This window comes from Penicillium odoratum (genome assembly GCF_028828045.1).
Source record: "Penicillium odoratum strain IBT 22623 chromosome Unknown utg000008l_segment0_segment0, whole genome shotgun sequence".
Taxonomy (NCBI): Eukaryota; Fungi; Ascomycota; class Eurotiomycetes; order Eurotiales; family Aspergillaceae; genus Penicillium; species Penicillium odoratum.
In genome coordinates, this window is record NW_026643150.1 from 2,743,885 (window position 1) to 2,765,509 (window position 21,625).

Below are 21,625 nucleotides of genomic sequence, written 5' to 3' on the forward strand. Positions count from 1 at the left end.
AGGGGTGCCACGGGAAAGAAAACATGGCCCGACGGAATTGAAGCAGAACATCACCAGCCCCTAAATAAGTAGCATCACACAGCCCTCAATAGTCTTCATACTCATCAATCCTCATTCAAGCGCTTTTTGGGTGTTGAAAAGACTCCTGCCTCGATCCATGTGCACATAATCCATCCGCAAAGCCGACAGCTGCCCAAAAGCTCTCTCCCGCCAGTTCTGCAACGAACAGCCATGACCCGGCATGGCGTGGAACTCATCATGAATCAACCCGTGAGAAATAGAAGAAAACATATAAAGGGCAAAAAATCAAGCAATTTAGATAAGCAAAACATAGGAGAGCAAACAATAAGAGAATAAAACCGAAGCTACTCCATTAATCATGTCAATCAAAGAGAAGCAGACCATGCTTCGCGGAGTGTTCGACAGCTGGCGTCTACGCTGGCATTCAATCAAACACAACTGCAATGGGTATGTAAAGCAATTTCAAGAGAGAGAAACAACACCAAGAGCCGAAATCGTGGTGTCAGGCCCTAATACCGAGCCGTCAGTTTTTCATATGATGGCAGGTGCTCCAATACGGGTAATCGTTGTATTCCATGCTTGTCGAAATCAAGCAAAATCGGCGGTGTATGAGAAGCCGCGGAATTCTTCCTGCATGGCTTGAGAGAGCACTAATGGAGAGAAAACCAATTGTTAGCTGGAGCTTCCAAACTCGGTAAATTGATGGCATCATACCAGATTGAACGGGGGTCAAGACAGGAGTCACACTGGTGAACTCCTGATCGAAGTTGCTTGTATCGGTAGGACTGCTAATGCTGGGGATGAATGGTGGAGGAACACGCTTGTGGTAAATGTCATCCCAGTTAATGTTGCGGAAGAAGGCATGTGACATCACCTCCTGGGCATCGGTGGGGCCAGAGCCCAGTCGAAGCTCAGGCTCGCGGGTCAAGAGCTTCTGCAGAATGGAAACCGAGTCACGAGGCATGTGGATGGGGTAAAGAGGTTCATCTGCAAGAATAGCATCGTAGATTTCATCTTCATCCTCACCACGGAAAGGAGACTGCTGGAGAAGCATTTGGTAGATCAGAACACCGAATGCCCACCAGTCAACAGCCCGTCCATACTTCTTGTCCAGCAAGATCTGTTTGTAGAGGTCAATATACTGCGATGGTACACACAATCCGATTGTGGCGAAGACTTACCTCAGGAGCCATGAATTCAGGGGTACCACAGAAGGTGCTGGTTGTGCACCCATACCACATGTTCTCCTTGCAGAGACCGTAATCAGCAATCTTAATGTGGCCATCAAGAGTCAAAAGAATATTGTCAAGCTTCAGATCACGGTAAATAACGCCATTCTCATGGAAATACTTGAGTGCCAAGCAGACTTCGGCGGCATAGAACCTATTTAAACCGTCAATATCTGTTTGGCTATTGGATGTTTCGAGTCCGAGAAAGCTTACTGTGCCCGCTTCAGGCCAAATTGGCCGCGCTGAATGTGTAGCATCAGATCACCACCACTGATATATTCCATGACGAAATACACACGGGTTTCCGTCTGGAAACAGGCGTGGAGGGTCAACAAGAATGGGTGCCGTTCCTTGTTAGCGATCAAGAATACTCGCTTCTCAGACTTGGTGCTTTCCACTTCATCGTTTTCGATGATGAACTCCTTCTTCAACACCTTGATGGCATACAACTTCCGTGTGTTTTTGGTTTCGGCCAGCATGACCTTACCAAAGTTACCTTTTCCGAGAACTGCAAGGAAGTTGAAGTGGTCCAATCCAATACGAGACTTAGGCTGAGGGGGAGCCATCTCCTCCGCCTTTGCCACTGGCGCCACTGGCTGCGGTGGCATTGGTTGCATAGGCTGCATAGGCTGCATAGGCTGCGTAGGCTGCATAGGCTGCTGGGGAGGTGGCATTCCATAGCCCGAAGGTGCAGCCATGTTCGGCATTTGGTGAGGCTGGGGCTGGGCCTTTTGAGGGATATTAGCATAATCACCCGGGTTGTAAGGGGCATGTTGAGGAGGAGGAGGTTGCTGAGGTGCCACAGGAGGCCGGCTCATTTCAGCTAGAATCTGTCAGTACCAAAAACAGCTACACAAATAAAAATGAATAAAATTGTTGCATACTTGTAGTCTGCTGAGGATTGCGCATCCCGGTTGCAGCGGCAGCGGCAGCTGCCGCGGCAGCAGCAGGGGACGTTGTGGGTGATTTTGGTGGAATTGGTTGGCGCTGGGCAGCTTGTGGAAGTGCCGTCGGTGACTGTGGTGTCATAAAGGAGTTAGTCGCCGCGCTGACCGCTTCCGATGAGGGTTGTCGGGGGATTGCTCCATAAGGGCTATTGGTGGGTTTCTGGGGGTATGAAAGGCCGGCGTGGTCTTGGGTAGGTGGACCGCCAGGCCGAAGAGTTTGCTTGAGGCCGCTACTGACAGAGGTTGACTTGTTGTGATTCTTTGTGCGAATCAAGGTCTCTAGAATTTGGTTTGCTGCCTCCATCGACATGCCGCAGAAATCAGGGACCAGATGAGTGCAGTGCGCGTGGGAGGTAAGGCCACATTCTATCCAAGCAAGTTAGCATAATCTGATATTACCGCATCAAACAAGAGATTTTGCATACCGTTACAACGCTTCGCGTTCTTCCGTCCAAAGGGAAGCAGATAGCCACAGTGGCAACACCAGTTCGCCGAAATGTTGGAGAATCCTTCGAAACGGTGAGGAATGCGATGGTTAATCTTCTCCTCGTCGGGGTCGGTTTCATAGTTGGCCTTGCTGATACACTTGGTGACAACCTTCGGGTAGCACTTTTTGTGGCAGGTGTACTTGCAATCCGAGCACTGCATGCCAGCGGCATACTTGAGGAATTCTCCACATAGCGCACAGCGCATGATGTTGTAGAACTGCTGGGTGACGAACTTGTGGCCCTGTTTCTCATGAACGTCATCTTTCTTTTGACGCACGGCACCTTGACGGTTGAGACCGATATCGAAGGGGCGACGGTCCTTAAGTTGCTTGGCTAACTTGAACATCAGCAAACCATCAGAGATTTATATCCGAATTGATATCTTACCAAAGCTCATTGAGAGATGAATACTGCCAAAGGGCTCCAAAGCGAACCAGGAATCGATCATCACGCTGGGGGGTGTATTGGAGGTTTCTCCAGGCTGCTGTCCCATCGGGGGAGCCATCCCTTGAAAGCCGCTGCCGCCGTGGGATGAGCCTGGTGAGCCGGTATGATGATCAGATCGAGGGGTACCCGAATCGCCCATCTTGTCGGCAGAAACCCACCCGGAGGCGTTGAGTTCTGTCTCGATCTTCTTGCGACGCATCTCCTCTGCAATATCGGAGATGCGCACCCACAACATACCAATGGGAGTCGGGCGGTCTCCAGACTTGTCATAAACCGTAAGCTCTATTTCATTCGCTTTATCAATATCAATGGAAAACGCCTCGTCCAGCCATTTATCGTTTCGGGTTGCCTTTGTTCTTGCTTTGACCGCATCTTCCACCTTGACAATGACATAAGTCTCGGGTCCGCGAGAGAATCGAGAACTGGTGGCGTGATCCACATCTTTCACAGCGTGAATGCGCATAGTTAGAAGACCGGTCAACGGTTTGCGCATGTTAGGGGCGCTCAGACTCTCATCTATCAGAAATTAGCCTATACTCTTGATTGGATCAGCAGATAGTTTGACACACCATCTGCAGCATCAGAGGACTCAATGTCGATGTGGAGATCCTCGTATCGCTTCAGAGCCTGCTTCAGCAGCTGGATCTTCTGATTACTTTCAATGCGACGGCCTTCGGCATCCGCGCGGCTCTTTCGATCACCCTCATCCTGATACAAGCGGACCATCTTCTCAATTCCTGCCTTGTATTGTTTCTCCACACTCAACTTGAACTCAAGTTGGGACAGCATGAGTTGGATCTTGGGTCCGAGGTATTGGGTATCATACTTGATAAGATCTGAGACATCAAACCCTGTCAGCATTCCAATCGGACAATTTTCCATAAATCGTAGTGTAAGGCCCCGCCTGCCTCCCGGGAGGTAAATAGCGGGGGGATTTTGGGGCTAAATCTCCAGTAGACATACCTAGCTTTGTATAATTGGGGCGCGCCTTCGGGACTTGGGCATATGGCCGAGGATCGGCGAATGGGGCGCCTGTTGGCATAATGCCTGCGCCACTCTGAGGGTAGTGACTATCACCATCGCTTGCGAAGTGTCCAGAGGAGTCTTTGGGAGGGGGTGAAGGCCCCGAACCCTGACGCTGGTCGCTTGGGGAGCCACCACCTTGCTGTCCCATATGACGAATCTGTAGCTCTCGCATTTTCTCCTCAAGGTAGGCGATATTTTTGCGGCCATCGCGGATGTTGGAGTCGACTCGCTGCTGGACGAGGGGGTTGTCGGTCGACTGCCGCATGTTACTGGCGGCGGCGATGAGGGCCTTTTCCCGCTCGATCTTGCGGTAGACCGACGCAATAAGCTCGTCGCCGTCCATGATGGGCAGGACCGAGGGCAGTGTGGACGTGAAACTTGGTGGTGCTGCGCCGGGGTCGTGAGTGAGGTGTAGGTGGGAGAATTGGTTTCGCGGGGCTCTTGTTGACAGGGGGGTAACGGGTAATACTGCCACAACGGAAAATGTAACGGGATTCGCCCCAAATGATCGCGATAAGGGATTTATTTCTACAACGCAGCGACAAGTATGAGGAAAAGTATCAATCAATGATAAATCGCTTTCTTTTCATTCATTCTTTGTCTGGCTCATCTATTACACGTATATCCGCCTTGTTTTTGTGGTGAAAAATCCGTTTAAACAATTACACGTGAGACTTTCTCTTCTCTCTACTACTTTACCCAACTCGGTGACGGTACACATAGTAAGACCCAATACCACACTGACATAGAAGCGCTGAGGGATACTTCCTGAATTACTGTTACTACTAGTAGAAACCTAGTGTCTTCGAGTTAGCATATCTAGAATAACTTTCTACCTACTAGGGCCCTACAGCAATTCTCAACTGAGACCTATAAAATCACAAGGCAAATAGCCAGACCATTTTCTCATTCTCTATTGAACTCATCATTCAGCCCCAGTTGATCCAATGGACTCAAACAGTTTAACCAAAAAAGAATAACGAAAACTCCACAGTAAAGGGCCTGGATGACATGATCCTCGGTTCCGAAAAGCCTGATTGGCAGGGACGGACGGAAACTTGGGCCCAGATGTCTCTGATCGGGTACGGTCTGCGTACTCGATTCGTACTCAATTTCCAAGGCAAAGATCAAAAGTTCTTTTCGATTCTTCTACTATTTACACGTCACCGCTTCCATCCAGACCAGGATTCACTGGGGGGAGCATCTGTTACGTAGCAGATGGAGACTCCTTGCCTATACTCCGGTGCGTCCCACATTCTTTTCTCTGCATGGATGATCATTTTACAACTTCCGACAGTTATCAACATTGATCAGTGATCAGTTGATCATATCATGTGAATATTCGTGTCATTTTGGGATATGTGTACATTCTTTTACTATCAAAAGAAGAACTCGTGACTTGCCCCCAGACATCACAGTTCTTGATTTGAATACCAAAAAAATGACCCACGTGCGGGGGGAATGGAAGGGAACTAAAAGACCCTTACTCTGATCTCTTGGAGATCTTAGGTAACAGAAGCCAACTGGTCGCCATCACAATATACAACCCAATACAAATTGGATGTAGTACCATAGTCCCCACATGCTGTGATAGAATACCTGTCAGAAATGGCCATACCGCACCACCACTACTGCCTAGGGCGCTGACAAAGCTTAGGCTGGGGATGTGCATATTCCGAGGCAGGAGCTTTGTAAAGACCGATGTGGCACATGGATAGACCGCTCCCAATAATACACCTAGGATGGCCACTGCTACGGCCTCCCCGATGACATTCGGAATGAGCCAAGTCATGAGCTGGAAGATAACGGCCCCAATGACCATCCCCAGCACGGTAACCTTTTCACCCAGCTTTGTGGCAGGGTGGGTCAAGAGAAACCGTCCAGCGGTGATGCCGGCCCAAAATCCGGAGCTGACATATCCGACCCGAGAAGGGTCACCATGTCGGTGGTTGATGAGGAAAGAAACCACCCAACCGGAGATAGAAACTTCGGCCCCTTGGTATGCAAAAATGAATATTGCCCCCAAGAGCGTGGTGCGGTTCCGTATGGCTTTTTTGAGAAGTTGAGTACGGGTCAAGGGTTCTTCTTCGATACCCAACCCCTCGACAGCCGTACGGAGTCCACGTTGGGACTCAGCCGGGGTATCTTGCTCAAAGTTTGAAAATGCCCACGGGGCAAAAATAAAGTTGATCAGACAGACTGCCAAAGGAATTGTGTAAAAAAGCGACCACCGAATGCCATTCGATTCCATAGCAGTCGCAAACAAGGGCGCTACGGTGCCTCCAATACCATATGCACCGCATATCAGTCCTAGAGCTGTTGTACTATCGGCCAGATTAGCGCTATATGTATTGTTGAGGGTCAAATTCAGGGCCACGCCGAGTCCCAGCAAGAAGAAACAAAACACGACCGCTGGAAATGGAGGTTGACAGGCGATGACAATGTAAGACACAGCTAGAAGGAACATCGAGAAGGCATAGCTTTTGGAGCGCCCGAGCTTTTGCTCGATTAAATGCGTGACGGGGGCGGCAGAGATGAAGCCCAGCGCGTTGCCCACGAAAATTAACGAAACAATGGAATAGCTGATTTGGTAGTGCTTTTCCATATAGGGTAGTAAAGCACCAGGGGCACCATCATTCATGCCATTTCCAAAAAGCATCAAGCACGCACTCATGAGTCGCCATTTGGTTTTCCAAGGGGTCACTGTTCGGTCCGGGGCCCATTCAATTGTAGTCGCATTTTCAGCGACCGGCAAAGGCATCCGACTTTGCAATGCACCTTGTGTGGGTATAGATAGTCCGTTAGGTTCGTGCGTTCCTGCTTCATAGGCTATTTGGTCTAGATTTCGTGCTGGGTGGATCTTGTTCAGTTCCATATCACGCTGTGCCATCCCCTGCTTCTTCTGCACTGCAGGCAATGGACTGGTAATCCGAGGAGAACTCTCGATGTCAAGGAATACACCCAGGCTTGGTCCAGCCATTTTGATGCCGAATCAAGAATGTGACGGTAGAAAATATGTTGTAAAATAAGAGTGTTTGTAGTGAAAAACTGTGCAAGGATATCTGTAATTGAGTGCTTCGGTGAAATTAGCTAATGGAACGGTCAACTAGAATTCTCAGGAATCCATATTCCGGCCATCTGCTTGACTAATTCCAAGACCAAGTCAACTCTTTGTCGAGCGGGGTTGATCATTATTAATCGGAGCGGAACAAGGTTGAAGCAAAGCAGTGCGGAGATGCCCCGCCGAGCCGATAAGCTCGAAAATTATTCTCCCACAATTCACTAATTTGATATTACATCACGCCCCTTGACTTATAGGTTCCGCAATTCGTTCAATTCTTTCACCAATTCACAATGGGACCTCCTCGTCGCAAGGTTCTGGCCACGGCCGAACAGACTCTGACCCCTCCGGACGAGCTGGCGGAAACCCACATGATCGTGCGGGCGATCAAGGCTACCGGCAACAACATCTACCTGATTGAAACGCCCGACAAGCAGCAAATGCTAGTTGAATTACCCGCGAAGTTTCGATCGACTTTTTGGATCAAGCGCAGATCGTACCTGGTGATTGATACCAAGGCATCGGATGAGCGAGACAACAAAATTGGCGGCGATATTATCAATATTGTGCGGGACGAGAAAGCATGGAGAAAGGCTCCATTCTGGTATGAGCTTCTACATTTCGGATGTCCATGATCACATCACTGATGGATGTACTTATGACAGGCCCAAGGAATTCGTTAAGCAACCCGTATTTACTGGCGACTCCGACTCCGAGGAGGAATCTCGCGTGGGCAAAATGCCTTCCTCCGATGAGGAATCCGATGCGTGAGGTGGGTTTGGTGGGCTTAAATCTGGACTGGAAGCCCGGCGTTCATTGAGTACGGGTTTCCTTGCGGCCAACCGCTGGCTTCCTATCTACCTCACCCTGTCCATTGAACCAGACGCCAAACACCTGCAAAGCGAGGGACAAAACCACAACCGCCGAGCTTGCATTGGTACTGGGGTATACATTCCAGGCCCACTCCTGCAGCGCCCACGCAACGAAGATAAGGATTGGATGAAGACCAGCGCGCCATAGGAGGAACGGAGAGGCCCATGCCAAATAAGCGAAAAATTGGTAGTGCAGTGATCGGGCGCACAGCAAGCCAATGGCCATGGAGCTCAGCATCGTAGTCATGATGAACGAGTTCGAAAGATAAACCTGTTGTTGGCGGCCATGGATAGTGTCCTGGAGGAAGCGGAACACATCTGATCCGGACGGCTTCAGCCAGCCGATGGAGAAGAGGGCAAGGATAGAAACATGTAGCACCAAAAGAGCCACGGAGAATTCTCTGGAGAGAAATGTTTCCTCCCCTACGAATCGCCAATTCACCGTCCATTTAAACATAAACTGCCGGGATAGCTCAAAGGCTCGTGACAAATAGCCTGACATATTTGTTGCGGAGAATGGGACCGAAAGACAGAACTGTAGATTTTCACATTAGTCACTTGATAAAGGGAAGACACAAGTTCTTTATCCGCAACTTACCTGGATCTGCAGGGCTATGGCTCCAAGAGAAATGCTGCGTCCCAAGCCTACACTCAGCAGAGTGATAACGGAAATCGCCGGCGCAGCCAGCACTAGGGTCATTTTGACACCAACGCCCAAGGTCCACGCCAATACTCCAAGGGTCCACATTCTCTTCATGAATAGCCATATAGCAAGCCACAGCGCAAAGGTTGCTACTCCGTCGTTGAACATGCGCAGCATGAAAATGCTATGTAGCCGCTTGGAAAGTACCAGCAGAGGAAAGAGATACGGTGGCGCCCCAGTCTGCCGATAGCAGCCAAAAACAAGAACCAAGGTAGAGAGGTAGATACCAGCAAAGATAATTTGCCCAGTAAGAATGTCGCGCCCTTCATCGGTGAGGTGGTATAGGAGTGTGTAGACGTAGACATGCGCAGCGGGATATACAAGAGGGCCTGTCGATCCTTTGATTGAGGGGTAGTCGCGTTCGCCGGAGACATATAAGGAGATTTGTTGCATATAGGTTGACCAATCAATCTCGGTGTCTGTGAGGTTATGAGTGTGATTAGCATTGTCTTGATTGAACGCGTGGCACAGTATAGGCTCGGGATCGGATTTACAGGAGATCTTCCAGATGACCAGAGCGCAGAGGAGCGCATCGCCCAGGATCAGGAGAGGAGCAATCCATTTTGTGTGTCGTGGCTGGGTCAGCACGTTGTAGATGAAGCGTGCCCAAGGCATGGTGGCGCGTGGTAGACGGGAGTTCCAGCTGGCCTGAGCTGTTTTAGCGGTACATCACCATTGTGGGGCCGGTATGATCATCCCGACAACTCTATAGAAATTATGCTTCTACCACAAATTATCTAAATAACTAATTTTTTCAGAATTGGAATGAACATTTTCAAAAAGAAAGTTCATCCCATGTAGCAGGCCTATCTCTTTGTCCTGATTTACAAATTCCACGAAAAATGCCATCTGAACACCGGAGAAGCTTTTCCTTCCAGTTTTGCATTAAACTAGTCTCGTGAAAGAGAGTATATCTTCTTTATATCCTCAAGTGTCTTTTCAAAATCTACCTGAAGATCCTTCAACAGCCCATCCCGAAGATCAAAGACCAATCCATGAACAATGGGGTACCCATGCTCCTGGTAACTCTGTTGAACCGCTGCAGTCTTGATAACATTCCTGCAAGACTCCACCACATTCAATTCCACGAGTCTGTTATATCTAGCGTCCTCATCGGCAATCTGATCAAGTTCCTTCTCGTGCAAACGATAGACATCCCGAATATTCCGAAGCCACGGGTTGAGAATCCCCAAGTCGGCGGGCGTCAACGCAGCCTTGACTCCTCCACAGTTGTGGTGACCGCAGACGATAATGTGCTTGACGTGTAGGTGCCTCACGGCGTAGTTGATGACGGACATAACATTTAAGTCGAGGTTAGGGACCAAATTGGCGATGTTCCGGTGCACGAATACCTCCCCGGCCTCCAGGCCCATAATCTCGTTGGCGGGAACGCGGCTGTCACTACATCCAATGTAGCTAGGCGGGGTTGATTGGAACGATCAGTTCTAGCACCACCGATAACACGAGCACTCTTGGCACATGTATAGTACTCACAGATAATCAGGCGACTGTCCGTTGGCCAGCTTCTCAAAGAACGTCGGATCGCGGCTCTTTTCAAGCGCCCACGCCCGATTGTTCTTGAAAATAGTGTCCAGAGACTTGTGGGCATCGTGGGGCATCTTGCCGGCGTCTGAAAATTCTGCAGGATTCATGGGATCGAATCGAATGTGTAATGGTCGATCAATCCAAGGATCGTAGGCTTGGTGCGACAGATATCGGAAATGAGAATCAAAAGACAGCACACTGGAGGGGCTTTCGGACCAAAGTACTTAGTTGACGGCCTAGTATTGCGGTATTTTATGTTAGTCACCAACCCAAGCCAGATTCGTTATAGTCCCAGAACACTCTTGAAACTACATCTATTCCACGATGGCAAAGTGTCGGGAATTGTCGTATTCTATTACGTTTTCCCCAAGCCTAGGCATAATTAGAGTCCAGGACCTAGGTCCACTCCAAATCTAACGGCTCCGGCTCGGACCAGAGTCGGGTGCGAAAAAACGCCGATATAGCAGCTCCTAACAGGAATGTCTTCACGCACTACGCTTGGAGAAACTACGGGAGACTGTCCAAATTTTGAATTGGACCGATTGGATTCAAAGTTGTTTATTGATATTTCGCGTTATTGTGCGGATCCCAGTGCATATGACGTCACAGGAACGTGACCATTCCGATATGTCGCTGTGGAGATATGGATTATTATGTAATAAGCTTACTATTAGTCAGCTTTACTCACAAAACCCATGGTAGGGGCAGAGATAGTAAATCGGACTGTTACACATTCGAGAACGCACCCCATTGGTCGATAAAATACGTCCGTTTACGTGAGCCGACACGATATATGACTCGATCCTTAGTCTAACCGTGGTTCAACATCAATTTCATACATAAAAACTGTAATAGGTTTGATACTTGTAGCATGAGAATGTTTAATTGTTTCTCCCATGCTGTTTTCCTGTGTGGTATAAGGTTGTTAGGCGAAGCACTTACTAAGTAATGTGACTAGTAGTATTGGCATATCGCCCAGTCAGTGAGCCAATGACGTACTGTCAACAAACGCGCTTTTAAGTCATCGCGTCTCCCTAATTGATCACCTCTCCCATGAGATTTCTCTTTTCCATTGCTCTGAATACTCGTGTGAAAAATAGCTCCAATTATGCCTCCCAAACGACAGCTCGCGGAACCAACTGCGTCCAGCAACCCACCAAAGGAACCCCAACACAAAAAACCCAAAGGCGCATTACCTGACACTCTCGCTTCGCGTATTGATTGGGCCAAGGATTACGCCTTGAGCCGCTGGAGCAAGGTGTCCGTCTGTAAGAATTCACACGCCATGTACTTAGAGAATACGAAGGACCCTGAAAAGGCCTTTAAATACGAATGCCTATGTTCAGACGCAATGGAAAAAGCTCCTGAGCAATGGCCGTGAATGGGACGACTTCGAGGAAGCTGAGAATGAAGGAGATGTTGGTGATCTCGGACATTGGCTCATTGATATACGTGCTGACGCTCAGAGAAGCAGCCGAAACCTGCCCGCTGTGTCGGCGGCAAGACCTGCTTGTGTAGAAAACCGGCTTCAGAGCATCCCGATCATCCCTGGCGCCTGACTGCTGCGGGATTTGCAAAGATCCGTGACATGACTACTCAGGTGACAATGCGTGATCCAGAGAAGTTTGGCCTGACTGGGTACATGGACCAATCTTGCATTGGTCTGCTGCAGGTGATGACCAATCTAATCATCGATTTTCTCGCGGCGGAAGGCAATTGGAAAGAACAGTGGCCTCTTTGCGAGGCGATGGCTATCTTTCATCTGAGAGGTGATGCTGCGTCCTTGGCCCTGTAGGTTTATATATCTCAATTTGTCTTGAACTTCCATTCCACAAAGTTGCTAACCGTTGCATTCTTAATTCAGTTGCGAGGACGCGGAGAACATTGAAGCTGTTTATCGTATGATCTTATACATGTTCTTGTCTATGCTGTTCAACCTTCAGCAAGCGCGTGTCCTAGGTCCAGACTCGGAAGTCCAAAATCTTGGTATGATCATGAAGGTGATCTTACGTTTTGTTAAATTCCAATGGGCAGAGCGGATAGAGGATGAAGGCGAGGAGCTCACTCCCTATGTTCTCTCTTATGCTACGAAGTACAAGGTCGATTTGGTACCGAAAGATGACCTTGAAGATTATTGTGAGAAAGTACGAAGCGAAGGAGGTCACATTTCCCGAAGGCTTTGAGAACCCTTGGTCTGTTGACAAGCTTTTAAAACGCTATATGGAATCGGAATTACCGTACTCATTCGGCGATGACAAAATCGGTGGTGGCAGTCTAGACGTGACAGCCTGGACTAGTGCAAAACGCAAGAAAGACAGTTTTAATGAAAAAGATCCGTTCGCAAAGGCGGACATGGATAATGTCAAAAAGGGAGCTATCATTTCATTTCAATAGGAAATGAAGGCAAAAAACTTCATTTGTCAAAACCTTTTATATTTCACAAAGGAATTAATTGGATGCACTCGATCACATCAAAGAATTGGCTTTTGGTGGGCCAGGTATTCTGCTGCTAAGGGAGACTCTCCTATTAGACACAGACAAGCTATAACAAATCGTGTTTTTCAACTTACTAACTGAGATAGGAAAGGAGGCTAAACTACGGTTAGGCCTCAAAATTGTAAGCAGCTGGAAAATGGATAGGGCATACCAGGATTTACCATCTTAAATTGCAGGTGGAGAAGGACAATCTTGCTTTGTCGCTACCACAACGTAATCACAACTATACTCCATCTTATTCTTTGTTAACTTCAGCCTTGCGAAAATAATATTCCGCATCATTTTTCAAACATCTCACTATGCCTCCTCAGCGCCAATCCAGCTTTAAGGAAAACACGAAACAACAAAGCCCAGGTACCGCTTTAACAGAAATGATCCTTAAGCCAAAAAGGAGAAGTGGACGAGCGACAAAGATCACGGGAACGGCTGGAAGAAGCCTCAGGGGTCAGAAAGGTAAGATACATTAGAGGGCAACAGCCTTAAGGAAATCCCGGAATCAATGCATAGTGGCTTATCGCAGTACAACAGATTCATCAGCACCAAATATCCCACCAACTCAACGTCTCGATGTCTACGTGTTTGGAACCAACTGCTACGGAGAACTTGGGTTAGGAGATCTAACAAAGAAATCAGAATTGCTGCGACCTGTTCTCAACCAGAAATTAAACGCGGAAAATGTTGGAGTTGTCCATATCGCTGTTGGAGGGGTACATTCGGCGGCTCAACTCATGACAACCAAATCTTGACGTGGGGCGTCAACGATGAAGGGGCTTTAGGAAGAGATACTGGACAAGATAAAGACGAAGACGCTGGCGACGGCAGAGGCAAATCCCTGTCGGGCGATGAGAGCGATGAAGATGAAGTTACTTACAATCTAAAAGAAGCTACTCCATTACCTGTGGATCCTTCACATTTCCCACGAGACACTGTCTTCTCTCAACTTGCTGCCTCAGACAGTGCAACCTTTGCTCTGTTGACGGATGGCCGGGTCTATGGCTGGGGAACTTTCCGAGTATGTTTGCCGATGGTCTGGCTCCGAACTCTTGAATTTCACCAATTGACTGACTATCGAAGACTTCCAAAGGAGGGATTGGGTTCTCCCCCGAGAGCAAAAAAGAGCAACGGACTCCACTTCTGATCCCTGGTGTCCACGATGTCGTCAAGATTGTTACTGGCGCACAACACGTTCTGGCACTGACGTCGAAGGGCACCGTTTTTAGCTGGGGTTGTGATGAACAGAATCAGCTGGGAAGACGTCGAACAAGTCGCCATCATAAATCTCATCCTCTTGTCCCAGAGTTATGCGCCCTCCCAACCGAGATCCAAGATATTGGGGTAGGGCTATATCACTCTTTTGCTATCTGTAAGAAGGGCCATATTTACGCATGGGGCTCAAACAACTTTGGCCAAACGGGCGTCACAATGAGCGCTGGTCAAAACGATGCAATTGTGTCATATCCAGCTAAAGTCCCCTGTTTTCAAAAACATACCTCGCTCGTTTCGATCTTTGGTGAAAAGGATCATAGCAAGGCTATCACTGAGCTTGGCGAATGCCTAGTTTGGGGTCGCATTGATAACATGGCACTTGGTCTTGCACTCAAAGACATGCCCCAATCAGATATTATCTATGATACATATGGTAGACCACGAATACTCAAGCAGCCTAACCTGCTAACTGGAGTGGGGGACAAAATAGTCTCCGGAACTGTGGGGACCGATCACTCCTTTGTGATAACAGAATCTGGGAAGGCTTATAGTAGGGGGTTTAATTCCCAAAGTCAGGCTGGCCAGCCTGGCCTTGATGAGGTTGAAAAGCCAACTCTTCTTCACAGCAAGTACCTTGAAGGGAAAAACCGGTTTCAGCAGGCGCCGGTGGTCAGTTCAGCCTCGTGTTTGGCGAGCATTCGTCAAAGTGAAATGCTTCATGCAGATGAAAAATTTGAGTTATCTGCTCTCGGACCTTGATTTGATATCAGTGGTACTATTGCTCTACCTGCAACTTCCTTTTGATAAGAATTTGAAAAACAGATTGCCCAACGAAGAGCCTAACGCCACGACAAAATACAATAAATCACCGTGGGATGTCTCAAGGGACATCTTATGTCTGCCCGAAATCTATCTTTTGGAATTTGCGGTTTGAGTCTTCATGTCTTATTTCAATGAGCCCATTTTCGAATTTTGAAGCCAAAATATCTCCGCTCATTGGTCACTTTGATACAAGGTAATCAAAGCGCCTTTCCTAAAGCGTCAATTTTCCGGTCAAACTTCGGGTCATTTGCGTTCCAGCGCAGCCACGGGGGTTATCTTCTCCTATTACTGATACATGTTCACTTATATGACTGTACATAGTGTGCTTTCCTGTGGGTCCGAGTAACGAAGAAGTTAATTTAAGAAACTGTATATTCTCTCTCTGGCTTCCAAAGTTGTATGGTATCTATTCTTTGGAGCTGGTTAAATGTAAGAATCTCGTAATAAATAGCGGTGTGGATGCCTTGTCTGTTTCTTTCACAGAGTTGGCTTTGCTAGCTTTTGCATGGTTCACATTCTACTATTGGCAGGGGTGAAAGAGGTCAACTGGTATGTACCCCTCTTCTGTTATATATGATCCGGCAGTCCCCTGACCATTGACTCTATCTCTATTATCAGCCTTGAGGTCTTACTCTTCTTAGACTACACCCTCTTCAATCTCTTTTCAGCCAAAGCTGTCACTGTGCGTACTAGACTTTATGCCATTTGATTCGTTCAGCTCAGTGGACTAATACTGATGTGTTATAGTAAGTCCGTCAATAATGGATTTCATGGAGATAGCCAGTAAGTAAATTTGCATCTCGTCACTCTCACGTGTTCTTTCTATTGACTTTTTGTTTGTACTTGGCCACACGGTGCTAACTTCTTCTAGACGACTTTGTTGATCATTGGTTCGGATCATTCGATAACACGGACTTGAAGCCTGTCCTGGCCTCTCTCTATGTAAGTCATCTTCAAATTTCAAGTCTTTCGACCAAGCTAACATTCATGGACCTAGCGTCCAGAGTCGATGTTAGTATGGGAAGGCGCGCAAAAACTAGGTTCTGACGACATCATGGCAACTTTGACCGTCAGTATATTTCTGCTAGGTGCTAATACCAAACAACTAATTTATTTCCTGCGTTTTTCAGAAGCCTGAAATGTCAGTTGTGAAGACTGTGGTCACTACAAGAGACGCGACTCCAGCTACTGCGGGAGGCATCTTGATCACAGCCATCGGAAGTCTAGCAGTACATTGCCCATTTCATATCCACATTACGATTATAACTAATCAATGACCTCTAAAATGCCAGATCGACAATGCGTTTGACACGCCAATAAGCTTTACTTCAACTTTCCTTCTGCAACCCAATGATTAGGGTGGATATTTCGTTTACAGCCAAATTTTCCGACTGATTATCAATTGAATTAGAGTCTTCTATTCTGTGGTCGGCAACTATTGAAGAGATTCTATGCGGTGGCGGGTTCTTGACTATCTTTTTTCTCGGTTTGGAACTTCTGGCACGGCTGAAGTGGAAGCATATGAGTTGAGCTAATTTGCTCGTTTTCGTGTTCCAGTATATGATATCATGGTCTTTGCATTCTAGTTCTGAATTCCAAATCTATTGATATTTTTTTGAGTTTCAGATCTTGAGCATGATTTTAAGTCAAGAGGACTAGCCGATAATAGGACATCCCTAATCTGGAAGTAGATAAGGGTGTATTTCCTCATACATGTGGGCATTGTGTTTAAAGTGCGAGTACATAGTACATCTTGAAAGCTCCAAGAATTACTAGTTGTATTCAGGTACACAGGTTTTACTCGGTCTCTAACCTGATTGGCGATACTTTTGAAACCTCCAATCTATATGCCTTAGTGGCTTTCAGTCAATTGACTCCCTACAAAGCTGTTTATTTGGATGTATTTATAGTCTTAACATAAATCTCAGATGTTATAGCATGCTTTAACTTGAATTGTACGTAGATGTAGGTGCTAGACGTTTTTGCTGCACCAGACTTGAAGCCCTCAGCTATGTATACATGGGAAATTTCAAAATAATCCCCAGTTCTATTCAAATTTTAGATAACGTGCCCAATATTAATTTACAGTGGATGCTTATCAGCTCTCGAATTCCATTATAAAGTTTATTTGAGACACAATTTAACGGATTGCAAAATCCTTCAACGAAGTGTTAACATTTCGACTTGGTGATGCCCAGTCACATGACCGGGCCCGCTGTTGATGCTTTTCACCGAATCTCGAGGACACAACAACTGCCACATTTCCGGTTTTAGCAATGGATGCTGTGGAGGACCGGGACTTGAAGCTACAGCGAGCTTCTGGCGACCTGGTAACGGAGTTCTCGGAGAAGCTGCCGTCATTGTTGTGGAGATTCGAAAATGGAACCCCTCTCCGCACCCCACGCAAATGGACACCAGTCTCCAAGACGGAGAAGCTCGTAAACCTTGTAAGGCCATGGATCGTGGTTTTGAGAAGGAAGTCAACTTACTTGTGACACTTACTAACTCTATCACAGCTTGAACCTTTCCAAGAATATCCTCAACTCTTGGATCCGCATTTGCAGAAGCTTTTGCCTCCTCTGGTGGATGCTTTTCTGGCGTATTTGATCAAGCATCGCAGTCAGTATGGCTCTCAGGCTGCAAATGCTTCCAAAGGTCCAGCTTTGTATCCTCTCCCGAAAGCTATCTGTAGGCTGCTTTACACCTTCTGTAAGATTCGTGGAGCCAAAGTGATCAGCAGATTCCTTAACAACGAACCCAAATACCTTGATTCGATGCTGCGAGCTTTTGTGGAATGGGACAGCTCCTCTATTCCGGATCCCACAAATGACTCCTTAGGACCAGATACGCAGTTGCTGCAGTGGGAAGAGCGTTACATGATGTTAGTCTGGCTCTCGCATCTTCTGCTCGCGCCATTTGATCTATCGTCGCTATCCTCAGATGATATCCCGGTCCCTTATGACAATCTCCAACAGCTTGGAATTGTTCCTGAAAACACGCCGATGATCGCGAAGTCGCTGTTGTCTTTGGCCCTTCATTACATTAATGTTCCTGGCAAGGAGCGGGAGGCAGCAACAGCTCTCTTGGCACGACTGACCCTGCGTGGTGACATGCAAGCCCTTGGGTTATTGACCCGTCTTATTGACTGGACATTTGCTATCATGAATCCCGCAGACAATGAGGAACTACCTTCGGTCTATTCCTGTATCGGGGTTCTCTCGTTCATAGCCCGTCTGGCTGGTTCTGGCCAGGTGGAGGTTTTCGCTTCTTTACTCAAAGATGTCTTTGAGAAGACAATTGCTCTGTCACAGGGTAACTCGAACGTGTCCGCTATTATTCAAACCTCTGCAATGGCACGAAAGATCGTGGTCAAAATTCTTCGCAACATTACCATCATGGCTCTGTCTCTGAGTGAAAAAGAAGATAGCACCCTCACGGATGATCAACTGTCGACCATCCTGGAAGATTCGATTGATCATTTCCTTGTGGCTCTTTCAGACAAAGATACACCTGTCCGGTTTGCTTCAAGCAAGGCACTCAGTGTCATCACTTTGAAACTAGATCCAGAAATGGGAACCGAAGTCATTGAAGCAGTCATTGGCTCCCTGGGAGAGAACATTCTTTACGAAAAAGACGATGGTACCTTAATAACCCCATTTGAGGCACGTAATGCGGGTTTACATTCGCTTAAACGCAACACGAGTGGTGTTGATGCGCAGCAATGGCAGGGTTTGATGCTCACATTATCCCATCTGTTGTTTCGTCGTGCACCTCCATTACATCAGCTCTCTGAAATCCTCCAATCGCTCATTTCATGTCTAGATTTCGAACAACGGTCATCCACCGGCAGCTCTATGGGAACTGGTGTTCGTGATGCCGCTTGCTTTGGTGTTTGGGCCTTATCTCGAAAGTACACTACTTCCGAACTACAAGCTATACCAGCGCAAACTATTCCCTCGATTTCTGGAAATGCCGAAGTAGATGTTCTACAGAAACTAGCCGTGGAGTTGATTTGCTCTGCTTGTGTAGATCCGTCTGGGAATATTCGACGAGGTGCCTCTGCTGCTCTGCAGGAATTGATCGGTCGTCACCCCAATATGATTACTGAGGGAATTCCACTTGTGCAGGTCGTGGACTACCATTCCGTTGCGCGGCGTTCCCGGGCCATGATTGATGTGGCCAAATCTACCGCTTCTCTGGATGTGGTGTACTGGGGTCCGCTCCTGGAGGCTTTAATGAACTGGCGAGGTATCGGCTCTCCGGATGCCGAATCACGTCGACAAGCAGCACGGTCAATTGGATTATTGAGCAGACAGGAAAATTTCAAAACCATGAACACTGTTCTGCAGCGGCTCTTGGGCAAGCTTTCACGTATTCCTCGGGGTGATGTGGAGTCCCGACATGGATGTCTATTATCGATCGCCACTACGATTGACGCGTATATCTGTGAGTGGGATGCATCTCCAGAGGCAAGAGATACGCAGGAAGGAAAAGAAGTTTCTTCACAGGTTGCTAGGCTGTGGGAAATCTTTGAGTCCCTGTACAGCCCGACTGATAACGACCTGACCCTTCAGAGTTTCCGTCCTGAGTTGACAGCAGAGGCATCTTCTTGTTTGATCTCAAAACTCTGTCAAGCAAGCATCTCGGTTGGGATCGGTCGACCATCAGATGCACTGCTCGACCGTGTTCTCCACATTTTGTCTTTGTGCGTTTCTCGGGGTGAAGATATTTCTATTCAAACATCGTCAGATGCACTTTCTCTGCTATTTCCGCTTTTATCACCAAAGAAACAGGACACTACCGTGCAGGCATGGTTTTCCCATCTTCGCGCCTCGTCGAAGCTGTCCGGTGGCCGTGGCCAAATTTTAGCCCTTGGTGCCGTGTTCAAACAGCTTGAGGGTCAAGATAATCTGCAGCAGAGCATAATCACAGAACTGCTGAAATGTGCTGGAAAAGAGGAGGTCATCGAAAAGCGAGTGCTTGCTGTTAGATGCTTCGCTACTGGAATTGTGCCACATACGATCAGACTTTCACGTACGTATCGGTGAGTACAGACGAAAAAAACGAATGGATACTGATGTTTACATAGCCTTCACTCAGACAATTGCCCACAGTCTGCTTGGTTTCCTCGATGACTACACCACCGACAGGAGAGGAGATATCGGATCATTGATTCGGATAGAGGCAATTGAAGTAGCAAGGATACTCCAACCCAAACTCTCACAAAACTTACCTATTGTTTTTGAGCTCGCCGGGCGCCTTTGTCGTCTTGCATGCGAGAAACTCGACAAAGTCAGAGTACAAGCATCGCTTTGTCTACAGGACTGTTTCTGGGGAATGGTGGAATTTAATCCTTTCCACAAGTAAGTGGTCTCACTTTCGAGGATTTACTCGAGCAGAGCTAATTCGAGCAGGAGATTCGAGCATGTTAGCGATGTATCCTCTGAGGAATATTTCTTTCAACTACTTTCTTCTTGGAGTCAAGAGTGGCTGCGTCTTCCAATGCTACAAGGTCTAGCCACTTCTGCAGTTGCTGGCGCTGAGGGTCTTATCCGCGCATCACGCGCCGCTTTGATTCAGTTTCTCAATAACCACAACTCCCACTCGGATTCCAATATCTTGATTGAGTTTCTGCAAGTTTTATCAAATGCCCTAAGTGATAATCTTCAGGATGACCGTTATGCTATTCCAATCATTGAGCTTATTGCGTTCTTATTGGACAGCTATCATGGTTACACTGTTGCCGGTCCAGATCGGTCAAACCCCATTTTCCGAAAGGTCTTTGTCCTCACCCAGAAGGCCCATTTCCGGTCAGCAAATATTGCTCGCTTGGAGGGCGGGGTCAAGGTCTATGCCGCACTGTCAGGACTTGATTCTTTGCGAGAAGACGTGTTGAAGAAGCTGACAGTGATGCTGTTGCATCCATTCCCAAGAGTATGATCTGCTTGATATGTTGCTCTTGATATGAATTATGATACTAATTAATCTTTTGCAACAGGTTCGTTCAAGTGCAGCAGAATATCTCTACATAATGACCGACTCTGAGGATATCAAGTACGAGGACTGGTCTGCACCCCCGAAGGAGCTGAAGGAGAAGGTAGACAGCTTAAGGGCCGCTCTAGTGGCATAAATCACCTAAATTATGGACATTGGGGAATTGAATCCCCAACACTGATTGCGTACCTAGGTTACATATACCTATACACATAAATATTGAATCATGAAATGGTCCTCTCACATGCAGGTACTCGGAAATCCTGAAGAATACATATGTCCCTATCGTGTGACAGTATATATAAGACCCTAGGGATCTCGATGCACATCTATCTGGGTTGCCTGCAACCCTGCTTTCCAGAGTCTCTCTCGAATATCTCGTACGTATCGTACATGACCCTCTAACTTCTCACCGTAAATGAGAATGTCATACACAAAGACTCGTAAATTGCTTAAAAATGACACTTTGGGCCAATATTTGAATTCTAAAGCAGCGGTGGAACGAGCTGAGTCTAAAATTAAAATTCAAGATTCGAAAAGTGCAGAGGAAAAGAAAAAGGAAGTTGTTGAGTGGACCAAAAAAAGAGACTAAAAAGGAATGCATCATCCGTGAATCGAACACGGGCCTCGTCGATGGCAACGACGAATTCTACCACTAGACCAATGATGCTAGTTCATGTGATGGGTGGCCTGATTAAGGTACATAAGCTTGAATGATTACGGCTCCTCTAATCTCTCGGACAGAAAGCAGAAGCTCAACCTCACCCA

The 21,625-nt window shown here is 47.3% G+C and overlaps 9 protein-coding genes across 9 annotated transcripts; 5 read left to right on the plus strand and 4 right to left on the minus strand.

Annotated features, from left to right (window-relative positions):
• Nucleotides 1–609: 609 nt before the first annotated feature.
• On the minus strand, nucleotides 610–4,501 carry pkcA (protein kinase c; the record flags this gene model as incomplete). Its single annotated transcript, XM_057145182.1, has 9 exons — nucleotides 610–671; nucleotides 736–1,141; nucleotides 1,203–1,404; nucleotides 1,464–2,073; nucleotides 2,135–2,563; nucleotides 2,623–3,018; nucleotides 3,073–3,648; nucleotides 3,702–3,968; nucleotides 4,096–4,501. 9 exons carry the CDS (start codon nucleotides 4,499–4,501, stop codon nucleotides 610–612), a joined length of 3,354 nt encoding a protein of 1,117 aa, XP_056990936.1.
• Nucleotides 4,502–5,641: 1,140 nt separating this feature from the next.
• Nucleotides 5,642–7,138, minus strand: N7520_011250 (putative MFS efflux transporter; the record flags this gene model as incomplete). Its single annotated transcript, XM_057145183.1, has 1 exon — nucleotides 5,642–7,138. The coding sequence occupies one exon, from the start codon at nucleotides 7,136–7,138 to the stop codon at nucleotides 5,642–5,644; it is 1,497 nt and encodes a 498-aa protein (XP_056990937.1).
• A 374-nt stretch (nucleotides 7,139–7,512) lies between these two features.
• On the plus strand, nucleotides 7,513–7,990 carry N7520_011251 (putative eukaryotic translation initiation factor eIF1a-like protein; the record flags this gene model as incomplete). Its single annotated transcript, XM_057145184.1, has 2 exons — nucleotides 7,513–7,823; nucleotides 7,885–7,990. The coding sequence occupies 2 exons, from the start codon at nucleotides 7,513–7,515 to the stop codon at nucleotides 7,988–7,990; spliced, it is 417 nt and encodes a 138-aa protein (XP_056990938.1).
• A 42-nt stretch (nucleotides 7,991–8,032) lies between these two features.
• Nucleotides 8,033–9,409, minus strand: alg3 (dolichyl-P-Man:Man(5)GlcNAc(2)-PP-dolichol alpha-1,3-mannosyltransferase; the record flags this gene model as incomplete). Its single annotated transcript, XM_057145185.1, has 2 exons — nucleotides 8,033–8,626; nucleotides 8,690–9,409. 2 exons carry the CDS (start codon nucleotides 9,407–9,409, stop codon nucleotides 8,033–8,035), a joined length of 1,314 nt encoding a protein of 437 aa, XP_056990939.1.
• Nucleotides 9,410–9,684: 275 nt separating this feature from the next.
• Nucleotides 9,685–10,446, minus strand: N7520_011253 (carbonic anhydrase; the record flags this gene model as incomplete). The annotated part of the gene is made up of 2 exons (XM_057145186.1): nucleotides 9,685–10,189; nucleotides 10,289–10,446. The coding sequence occupies 2 exons, from the start codon at nucleotides 10,444–10,446 to the stop codon at nucleotides 9,685–9,687; spliced, it is 663 nt and encodes a 220-aa protein (XP_056990940.1).
• A 1,001-nt stretch (nucleotides 10,447–11,447) lies between these two features.
• On the plus strand, nucleotides 11,448–12,923 carry N7520_011254 (uncharacterized protein; the record flags this gene model as incomplete). The annotated part of the gene is made up of 6 exons (XM_057145187.1): nucleotides 11,448–11,599; nucleotides 11,658–11,761; nucleotides 11,806–12,130; nucleotides 12,204–12,325; nucleotides 12,374–12,475; nucleotides 12,922–12,923. Coding segments are annotated over 6 exons (807 nt in total).
• A 211-nt stretch (nucleotides 12,924–13,134) lies between these two features.
• On the plus strand, nucleotides 13,135–14,800 carry N7520_011255 (RCC1 domain-containing protein; the record flags this gene model as incomplete). Its single annotated transcript, XM_057145188.1, has 4 exons — nucleotides 13,135–13,288; nucleotides 13,364–13,442; nucleotides 13,469–13,847; nucleotides 13,910–14,800. The coding sequence occupies 4 exons, from the start codon at nucleotides 13,135–13,137 to the stop codon at nucleotides 14,798–14,800; spliced, it is 1,503 nt and encodes a 500-aa protein (XP_056990942.1).
• Nucleotides 14,801–15,624: 824 nt separating this feature from the next.
• N7520_011256 (Nuclear transport factor 2 Eukaryote) lies at nucleotides 15,625–16,221 on the plus strand (the record flags this gene model as incomplete). The annotated part of the gene is made up of 5 exons (XM_057145189.1): nucleotides 15,625–15,646; nucleotides 15,735–15,805; nucleotides 15,861–15,932; nucleotides 15,994–16,092; nucleotides 16,156–16,221. 5 exons carry the CDS (start codon nucleotides 15,625–15,627, stop codon nucleotides 16,219–16,221), a joined length of 330 nt encoding a protein of 109 aa, XP_056990943.1.
• Nucleotides 16,222–17,139: 918 nt separating this feature from the next.
• On the plus strand, nucleotides 17,140–20,993 carry N7520_011257 (tubulin-specific chaperone D; the record flags this gene model as incomplete). The annotated part of the gene is made up of 5 exons (XM_057145190.1): nucleotides 17,140–17,310; nucleotides 17,380–19,897; nucleotides 19,953–20,226; nucleotides 20,278–20,797; nucleotides 20,862–20,993. 5 exons carry the CDS (start codon nucleotides 17,140–17,142, stop codon nucleotides 20,991–20,993), a joined length of 3,615 nt encoding a protein of 1,204 aa, XP_056990944.1.
• Between the last annotated feature and the right edge of the window lie 632 nt (nucleotides 20,994–21,625).